The sequence below is a fragment of the Peromyscus californicus genome, unplaced genomic scaffold (assembly GCF_007827085.1).
Source record: "Peromyscus californicus insignis strain IS unplaced genomic scaffold, ASM782708v3 Scaffold_1__1_contigs__length_55948999, whole genome shotgun sequence".
In the NCBI taxonomy this organism is placed as follows: domain Eukaryota; kingdom Metazoa; phylum Chordata; class Mammalia; order Rodentia; family Cricetidae; genus Peromyscus; species Peromyscus californicus.
In genome coordinates, this window is record NW_026294492.1 from 49,801,190 (window position 1) to 49,811,189 (window position 10,000).

The window sequence follows — 10,000 nt, forward strand, 5'->3', positions numbered from 1 at the left end:
TCCTGTGTGTTTGGACAGATACACAGTGATACGTGGTGTCGGATGAGGGAATTTTATTGCCTAAACATCCCCTGTCCTCCACCTGTGCCTCCCTCCCACCCACACCTTGGCAGTACTAATTTTTCTATTGTTTTCATTTATTTTATTTTTGGGTGTCTATATTTCCAATTTTTTTCTAGAAGACCATGTAATTGGAACCACAGATCTTAATTATCTTTTTTTTTTTAATTGATGTGCTGAGGATCTCAAATATTCTAGGCAGGGGCTCCAGCCTGACCACGCCCCCAGCCCCTCACTGGGGATTCTAGGCAGGACTCCACCCTGACCACGCCCCCAGCCCCTCACTGGGGATTCTAGGCGGGGCTCCACCCTGACCACGCCCCCAGCCCCTCACTGGGGGATTCTAGGCGGGGCTCCACCCTGACCACGCCCCCAGCCCCTCCCAGGGGGATTCTAGGCGGGGCTCCAGCCTGACCACGCCCCCAGCCCCTCACTGGGGATTCTAGGCAGGACTCCACCCTGACCACGCCCCCAGCCCCTCACTGGGGATTCTAGGCGGGGCTCCACCTGACCACGCCCCCAGCCCCTCACTGGGGGATTCTAGGCGGGGCTCCACCCTGACCACACCCCCAGCCCCTCACTGAGGGATTCTAGGCAGGGCTCTACCTTTGACTACACCTCCAGCCCCTCGTTGGTTCCTTTCAGAACCAGTAGACAGGAGCAAGCCTTCACCCTTGTCAAGGGACATCTCAGGTAGCTTGTGCACCTCAGAGGTACCTTCTCCCTCCCCCAGGAGGCCGCAACTCACTGCCCTTGGGTGACTCACAGCCAGCTCTCCCTCAGAGTCGAAGAGGCCGTGTGTGTTTCCTGCCGTGCACCTACATGGTGTCTCTAGTAGGCAGAGCCCAAAGTAAATCACAAGTCAGTAATGAAACATCTAGGATCCGTGTTGAGGGTCACCAGTCTCCAAAGGGACCACAGCATGGAAACATGTAGATACGTGTGTTACAGGTGACTTCAACACAAGTGAGTCTGTCCACTGCTACAATACCATTCAGTCAGGAAAATGAAGGGCAGTCTGAAGTCTCCAGCTTGGATGGACACGATGCTTGGTCACATGAGCTGGACACAGGACTCAGGGCAGGCCTCCTCCCAGGAGGTCCCTGGAGCCACAGAATCACAGAGACATAAAGTGGGGCAGGGGGTCAGCTATTTCTGGAGCTGGATGGTGGGGACAGCTGTGTGAGGGCTTCCTGCCCTGAGCCTGATGCTCAGCAGCACTGCTCCTGGGCTGAGGTCTGTCTGGGTGCAGGACACTTTCCACAGGTTCGGTTCCCAGCCCTGGGAGAGGAGTACTTTTGACCACTGTTAAAATGACTTAACACCCACGTGCACATGCCTGCACACACTGAGTCCTCTGTGCTCCCCTGAACCGTCCCAGACAGTGCTGCTGAGGCCTCATGGTGGCACATATGTCCCCTGCCAGGTACCGGCCAGTCCAGAAGTCAGACAGCCTTGGGGAGAGCGGCACTCACAGCAACCTGCACAGCACACCCGAGCAGGCCATGGCCACTCAGGGCCAGCATCACCAGCAATACATAGGTGAGCGTGGGACCTGCTCCGCCATGTAGAAGTTTCTAAATGAACCTTTTGACATCTCTGGGATTCCAGAATGATCATTGTGTGCCCAAACTAATATATGAATATATTAGTGACCCTCCCATAGCCCAGGCTGACTGTGAACTCCTGATCCTTCCCAGTGCTGGGGCGACAGGTCTCTGGTACTGTGGGTGGGACCCAGGGCCTCGGGCACCACAGCACGTGCTCTAGCCAGAGCCCAGCCCCGCCTGTGTCTGCTTAGGTGACCGCTGAGACACGGCTCTGCTTCGTCCAGAGAAACCCTGAGGAGCTGACACTCAGGTCACCATGTAGCCACAGTACCAGGACGACCCTGGAGCCTGCATGTGTGACCTGTATGTGTCGTCTCTTCTCAGATGTGTCCCACGTCTTCCCAGAGTTCCCGGCACCTGACCTAGGCAGTGCGCTGCTTCAGGAGAGTGTCACCCTTCATGATGTGAAGGCCCTGCAGCTGGTGTATCGCAGGCACTGTGAGGTGACGCCCTACTCGGCCAGACCCAACCCCCACCTGCAGTTCCCTTACGCCACTGCCAGATCTGTGTCCCCCCCCAGGTCCCTCGCCCTGGGCACTGCCTCTGCCCATTCTCTCTCCACTAGCCCCTCTGGGGACCTTAGAAAACCCCATAACTGCCCACAGCACCAGGCACGTGACTGGGCCTCACCCCTGACAGGCTGTTCTGCTCCTAGGCCACCTTAGACGTCGTCATGAACCTCCAGTTTCAGTACATCGAGAAGCTATGGTTGTCCTTTTGGAACTGCAAGGCTACCTCTAGTGACGGACGTGCCTCGCTGCCTGCCAGGTGACACCCCAACCCTACCCAGGACAGGGCAGACTCAGCCCATATGTTCCCCAATTTAACCCCAAGTCGATCTCCTGACACCTTGCACGTGTCTAAGCTGCCTGAGACGTTGTGTAAATGTCCCCCTCTCTCTCTCTCTCTCTCTCTCTCGCACCCTGAACCACCTTCCTCCACAGCACCCTCTTCTGCTGCAGTCCTGGGGACCCAGGGCCTTTGCACATGCTAGGCAGGGCCTCTTCCCCTGAGCTAGGCCCCAGGTCTCCTGCTGTAGCCCAGATTGGGCTTTGTCATCCTCCTGCCTCCGGTTCCTGAGAGTCAAGATAATGGAACTATGCTACTGAGTTGTGACCTGGTCCAGTAACTGCAGTGACATGCATTACCTGAGCCACAGGCGGATGGGGACAGTGCTGCTCCTTGGAGCCCCGAGCCAAGCCTGGTTGAGCCTGCTCCCCTCTGTGCTCTGTGGTCCCTGCCCATCCCCGTGGGCTCACTGTGCCCCTCCCCCTCCCACAGCGACGAAGAGCCGGAGGTCACCCTCCTCCCCAAGGACAAGCTCATCTCTCTGTGTAGATGCGAGCCAGTTCTGCAGTGGATGCGCAGCTGTGACCACATCCTGTACCAGGCGCTGGTGGAGACCCTCATTCCAGATGTGCTGCGACCCGTCCCCAGTAAGCCGCCCTTCCAAGGCCCTGCCCCCCTCCCCAGGCACCACTCAGCCCTGTGGTGCCGCTCACTTGCCAACTCCATCCCCTTCCTGACCCCAGAGAGCTCTCTGCCAGGCAGCAGGGTGCTAAGAGCTGGCTGGAGCATGTGCCGGGCTTTCCAGAAGGTTCCCTGGAGGGCAGGCAAGGGCAACCAAGAGTCACCTATTAGGAAAGCCATTGTGGCCACCTCAGTTTCAAGGGCATGCCAGGCCACTATGGGCACCAGGGATGTTTGCTAGGAGAAATGGCCAAGACGGGCCCATTAGAGAGGGCATCACCCATGAGCCCAGATGGCCTTGGACCTGCCCAGGCCCTTCCCAGCTCGGTGCCCTCAACCCCAGAGTGGGCAGGGAGTCCAGCTTCAGCCTCGAGCGCCTTCCCTGCTGGCCGGTTGTGGGGTGGGGGGCTGTTAACGTGAGGCCAGGCTGGGTCTTCCTAGTGCGCTAGGGGGCTTCCTGCCAGAAGTCAGAAACAGCACAACCGTAATCTCTCCTGTGTGGCCTCATGCTGGGGGACTGGCCAGGGTGGCATTCTGCATCTCAGGAAAACAATGATGTTGAAATACATTTTCTTTAAAAACAGCCTGGCCGGGCGGTGGTGGCGCATGCCTTTAATCCCAGCACTTGGGAGGCAGAGCCAGGCGGATCTCTGTGAGTTCGAGGCCAGCCTGGGCTACCAAGTGAGTTCCAGGACAGGCGCAAAGCTACACAGAGAAACCCTGTCTCAAAAAACAAAAAAAAAAAAAAAAAAACAAAAAAAACAGCCTGAAAATAAAAATCAAAAGAAAACTGAAAATATAAACGGCCCGGTTATCCAGGCGTGGGGGCACACATGTTATCCCAGCACTCACGAGGCAGAGGCAGGAGGATCTCTGCATTCGAGACCAGCCTGGTCTACAGAGCGAGTTCCAGGACAGCCATTAGAGAGACCATCTCCCAAAAACAAAACCAGAAAGTCCAATTTTCTTCTTACAGCAAGTCAGCATAGAATAAACGTGGATGTTGACAGAATACATTTTGTGTGTACATGTGTGCACGTGTGTATGAGTGTGCCTGTGCACGTACATGTGTGTGTTTGTCTGACCCTGGTGCTATGGTACTGGTGACATGTGCGTCTTGATTGTGGGGCAAGTGTCCCTGGTCTCCACGCCAGGAGCTCCATCACTGTGACGGCCATATGTGTCCCAGACAGGGCCCTGTGTCCTTGGGGCGAAGGACAGATGTCTGGTCTCCACTCTTACCCGGCACCTCCTCCCCAGGTGTCCAGGGCCCCAGTCACCCTCAGGCTGCTCTGGTCTCTCCATGGGACTTCTGCCTGTACTGGCATCGTCCACATGGCATCTGGTAGACCCCATGGGGCGAGTGCTGCCACCCCACTCACCATGAGCCTCTGGTTCTCGCCCCCAGGTTCCCTGACTCAGGCCATCAGGAACTTCGCCAAGAGCTTAGAGGGCTGGCTCATCAATGCCATGAGCGGCTTCCCTCAGCAGGCCATCCAGACCAAGGTACCCGCACGGATGGGCCTGGGGAATGGGCCTCCCAGGATGCTGTGGGGGTGAGAGAGCCGGCAGGGGAGGACTGTAGATGGCAGCGGGGGTGACACTCTCGCCACCGTAGAGCAGACAGCGCAACTTCCCCCTCCTCCCCCGGCCAGTTACTGTCTGGGCCACAAGTCAGAATCTTCGGTATAAATCTGTGGCCTCGGCGTGAAGCAAACAGGAGGCCCTGGCAGTCTAGGATGTGTACAGGGCCGCTAGGTGCCCGGGGCTGGGGAGGGGGCTCAGGCGATGACGTGTTCGCCACGCAAATGTGAGGACCTGAATTTGGACCCTGGCACCACATGAAAAGCTGGGCAGTCAAGAGGCAGAGCCGGGCCCTGGCCTTGGCCTGACCAGCCACTAGCTAATCAGCAGGTGCGGGCTTCGGTGAGACCGTGCGGGGCCAGCCAGAGGGCTCAGTGGGTAAAGGCACTTGACAGCAAGCCTGATGACTGAGTGCGGTCCCGGGACCCACACGGTGGAGGAAAGGACCAGCTCCAGGTTGCCCTCGGACCTCCACGTGCACGCTGTTACATGTGTGCATTCACACACAGATAGATGAGAAAAAATGAAGGTGGAGAGTGAAGACCCCCAACCACACACAGGCACACTTGCACACACGTGCACGTGCACATACACCACACTAGCTTGGTGGACCTGAGGATTCTAGGCCCCCACCTCTCCTTAGCCCAAAAGTTCTTCCAACACATAATCCTCCTGCCTCAGTTCCCTGAGTGCTGACATCCCACCGCACCGGGCTCTGTATCTTTACCATCCACTGAGGCTTCTGGAAGCAGGGACCAGCACACTGCCCTTAGAGGTGCCCTGTGATGGGCCAGGGGCGAGGGCTGAGGCCTTCATGCGTGCCCCGCCCCCAGGCTGTGTGTGTAGGGTCACTTGCCCGACACAGCAAAGGGAGGAAGGTCTGTCATGGAGTGTGGTTGGCAGGCTCAGTCCGCCAGGGGCCGAGCATGGGGCTGCTCTACTCATCCAGTGGGATGGGTTTTCCTGCCTCAGTTTCGCAATCCCGCTAACCCCTCGAGGGTCTACAGGGAGGCTTGTCTCCATCGACCCACGGATGAGATGTGCCTGCACAGACAGCGACAGAGGCCCCCTCACCCACAGGGTCTTCCGTCCTGCCCCTTCCTCCCTCTGCCATCCTGAGTTCCCAGGGGCCTGCAGGGAGCAGGGTGGTGTGCAGATGCCGCCTGCTCCCACATCCCCCATGCAGGGACTCTGCTAAGCGTGTGACCTGGCTCCCTCATAGGTAGGCGTCGTGAGCGCCTTCGCACAGACCCTGCGGCGCTACACATCCCTCAACCACCTGGCTCAGGCCGCGCGAGCCGTGCTGCAGAACACGTCACAGATCAACCAGATGCTGAGTGACCTCAACCGCGTGGACTTTGCCAATGTTCAGGTGACTTGGCGGTGACATCTGCTTGCCCTACTGTGCTCCAGGCTGGGTGCTCCCCACCCAGGCTGGCCAGCAAACCACAGCTGGAGCTGCAGCCGGCAGCTCCTCCCTCCCCGACCTGCACTCTGCGGTGGAAGCCTGAGGCTGGCTCGTGGCCCACCCGCCCACCTTGCTATGTCTCAGATCCCTTTTGTAGCCGGTTGAACGAGCTGCACTCTTGTCTGTTTGCATTCCAAACACTCCCAGCTGCTGGACTTGGTGTGCCTGGCTCTGTCCTGCCAGAAAAGTACAAACCATGGCATGGCTGAGGACATCTTTTCAGCACACACAGGTGTGCCCTGAGAAGGGGACCCTCTGCGAGGCTCAGTGGCACATGCCTGCCATTACAACATTCAGGAGACCGAGATGGGAAGGTTGGGCATTTTAGGCCAACCTGGGCTACCTCTTGAGACATTGTGTTGATAAATAAGGAAAGGTGGAGTCAGGGCTCAGTAGGCAGAGCCCCCACCTAGCATGCAGGGCTCTGAGCTGGTACCACATCAACCCATCTAGGATCAGGAGTTCAGGATTATCCTCAGCTACACTCACAATGTAAGGCCAGCCTGGGCTACATGAGACCCTGTCCCAAATAAATACAGCAGAAGATTCCCCAGGCCCTCACACACTACCCCTTCCCAGGAGCAGGCCTCGTGGGTGTGCCAGTGTGAGGAGAGCCTGGTACAGCGCCTGGAGCATGACTTCAAGGTGACCCTGCAACAGCAGAGCTCGCTGGACCAGTGGGCCAGCTGGCTGGACAATGTGGTCACTCAGGTGCTGAAGCAGCACGCCGGCAGCCCCAGCTTCCCCAAGGCCGCCCGCCAGTTCCTGCTCAAGTGGTCCTTCTACAGGTGAGCTGGGTCACCTCACGTCCATAGTGGGGGGGGCACCACCTGTGAGGTCCACACACCTTCTGGGCCCTGAGCCTGGAACAGATGGGGCTGTGGGCTGAGGGCAGGGCTGGAGCCTACCGCAGCTCAGACAACATTAGCATCCTGTGGAAACACATAAGAAATGAGACTGTGGGCCCACAAATCAGAAGCCTCCGGGGACAGGTGGTGTCCTAGTCAGGGTCACTAATGCTGTGACGGAGCACCGTGACCAAAGCAATGTGGGGAGGAAAGGGTTTATTCAGCTTACACTTCCAGGTGACAGTCCACCATCAAAGGAAGTCAGGATGGGAACTCACCCAGGGCAGGATCCTGGAGGCAGGAGCTGATGCAGAGGCCATGGAGGGCGCTGCTTACTGGCTTGCTCCCCATGGCTGGCTCAGCCTGCTTTCTTATAGAACCCAGGACCAGCAGCTCAGGGATGGCACCACCACAGTGGGCTGGGCCTCCCCATCAATCATGAAATGAGAGAATGCCCTACAGCCGGATCTCATGGAGGCATTTCCTCAGCTGAGGCTCCTTCCTCTGATGTCTCTAGCTTGTGTCAGGTTGATATGAAATGAGCCAGCAGGGCAGGGCAGGGCAGGGCAGGGCAGGGCAGGGCAGGGCAGGGCAGGGCAGGGCAGAAACCTGCGCTGGAGTTAAAACTGCAGCCCAAGGGGAAGTGGCTGTTTCAGTGGGAGGCTTTTCACAGGGTTGGGTGAGGCACAACGTCAGACTGCTCCATCAGTCATGGCTGCAGAGTGTCTTCAGCCATGTGCTGCCACGGAAACTGTGGTCGCAGAAGGTTCATGTGGGAAAGAAAGTGGGGGGGGGGGGGGGTCATGGGAGAAAACCTGAGCTGGCCGAGGGGCTGTTGTGAGGCTGAGGTAGGGGATCTGAGTTCAACATGAGCCTGGGCCACAGAATAAGACACTGGCCTTCACCTCAAAAGAAAGAAAGGGAGGGAGGGAGGAAGGAAGGAAGGAAGGAAGGAAGGAAGGAAGGAAGGAAGGAAGGAAGGAAGGAAGGAAGGAAGAGAAAAAAGAGGAATGTAAGAAAATAGGAGCAGAATGGGGCGGGGAAGCTGGCTGGGTGGACGGTGCGACTGAGCAAGCATGAGGCCCTGAGCCCAACCCCAGCGCTCATGCAAAACAGCCCTGCCTGCAATGTCAGTGCTGAGTGGGACAGGAGCTCCCTGGGGCCCAACGGGCCACCAAGCCAACAAGCCCGGGTGCAGAGAAACCCATCTCAACAACAAGGCTGAAGGAGCTGGAGTGAGTCTCAATGGTTAGAGCATCAACACAGAACCCGGATTTGGTTCTGGGCACCCAGGCGGTGACTCACTCCAGTTCCAGGCAGTGGCTTTCCGGGGCACTGCACCCTCAGGGTGTACTTACAAGCAGGCAACACGTTAAAAAACAAACGAAAACAAGGTATCTGTGTGTGGCGCACACCTTTAATCCAGCACTCAGGAGGCAGAGGCAGGAGGATCTCTGTGAGTTTGAGGCCAGCCTGGTCTATGTAGAAAGACTTTATCTCAAAAATAAATGAATGAATGAATGATAGATAAATAAATAAATAAATAAATAAATAAATAAATAAATTGTGTTTTTCAAGCTAAAACCAAAGCAAAAAGGTGGCAGTGAAGCACTGGGGTGCACTGCCTCCCACCCACCCACGTCCCCCTCGGCCCCTGGGTGTGTCTGGGGGCGGGCGGGCACCCTCGCCCTGGAGCCTGTCCCCCGCCCCGGAGCCTGTCCCCTGCCCCGGAGCAGTGCTCGCTGTCCAGGCTCAGAGCATCCCTGTCCCTGTTCCCAGCTCCATGGTGATCCGGGACCTGACCCTGCGCAGTGCGGCCAGCTTTGGCTCCTTCCACCTCATCCGGCTGCTGTATGATGAGTACATGTTCTACCTGGTGGAGCACCGCGTGGCCCAGGCCACGGGGGAGACGCCCATTGCCGTCATGGGCGAGGTGAGGCAGCGAGACCCAGAGGCCCAGGTCCGCCCAGACACCCTCCCGCGGAGCTCAGGTCTCAGAGAGGACCTGGCTTCAATTCCCAGCACCCACACAGTAGCTCATAGCTGTCTGCAACTCCATCTCCCGGGGATCCAGTGCCCTTTTCAGGACACACACACACACACACACACACACACACACACACACACACACACAAATCCTAACAAGGCAGAAGAAATGAAGCCATGTGAAGGCATGCTTGTGGCCGGCGTCAGGACTCCCAAGAGCTCACCCTACACAGCCCCCCCCGTCACTGTGCCACTGCCCAGTAGCCTCTAGCCACCCCCAGGGCCTGGCAGGAGGACCCTCTGGCTATGTCACTGGGTTTGACTGACATCTCAGACCCCTCCCTTCTCTTACAGTTCAACGATCTGGCCTCCCTGTCACTGACACTGCTGGACAAAGGTGCGTATGCCCTGGCTCCCAACTCCTTTGCACGCTGTCTGTGAGGAGAGCCACTGTGGCAGCCTCTGGGGTGGGTCAAGGACCCCAGGAGCTGGCATGCAGGTGGTGGGAATCCTGGCCACTGGGCGCGGGCTCCGGTGATACCCTGTGGTGGCTCAGTGAGGTGCAAGAAGAACTCATTGCTGGCCAGTCTGGGTGGCCACGGGAGAGCCTGGGGTAGAAGGCCAGCCTGTTGATGCAGCCGCGTGACCAGGGAGGACATGGGGGTAGGTTGAGAGTTTGACAGGCCACTCTGTTCTTACTGTGCCCTCACCCCTGCAGAGGACACTGGGGATGGACACAGCAGTGAGACAGATGTGGATGGCCGCAGCCTGGGCGAGCCCCTGGTGAAACGGGAGCGGAGTGACCCCAGCCACTCACTGCAGGGCATCTAGCCCCTTCCACGCGCTCCCGGAAGGCGTCGCCTCTAAGGACCTGGACTCTCAGCCTATCACACTAGTGCCTCTTAGATGATGCCATGTTTACTGTGACCCAAGGTGCCCCTCCCCCAGAAGGCCACAGACCGTGGGGAACGAAC

General features: G+C 58.0%; 1 protein-coding gene across 3 annotated transcripts in view; it reads left to right on the plus strand.

Moving 5' to 3' along the window:
- Rfx2 (regulatory factor X2) overlaps positions 1-10,000 on the plus strand; it is a 63,520-nt gene that overhangs the window by 52,642 nt on the left and 878 nt on the right. For 2 of the 3 annotated variants that reach the window (XM_052746821.1, XM_052746823.1), the window contains 10 exons: positions 1,487-1,602; positions 1,995-2,113; positions 2,326-2,438; positions 2,952-3,106; positions 4,549-4,646; positions 5,947-6,096; positions 6,772-6,980; positions 8,820-8,973; positions 9,381-9,423; positions 9,745-10,000. The exon at positions 9,745-10,000 is cut by the window's right edge and continues 878 nt beyond it. In XM_052746821.1, the coding sequence (XP_052602781.1) occupies positions 1,487-1,602; positions 1,995-2,113; positions 2,326-2,438; positions 2,952-3,106; positions 4,549-4,646; positions 5,947-6,096; positions 6,772-6,980; positions 8,820-8,973; positions 9,381-9,423; positions 9,745-9,857 (1,270 nt within the window). In that variant the 3' untranslated portion in view covers positions 9,858-10,000. The remainder of the gene's footprint in view (positions 1-1,486; positions 1,603-1,994; positions 2,114-2,325; positions 2,439-2,951; positions 3,107-4,548; positions 4,647-5,946; positions 6,097-6,771; positions 6,981-8,819; positions 8,974-9,380; positions 9,424-9,744) is intronic. The other variant, XM_052746822.1, reaches the window with a different exon arrangement.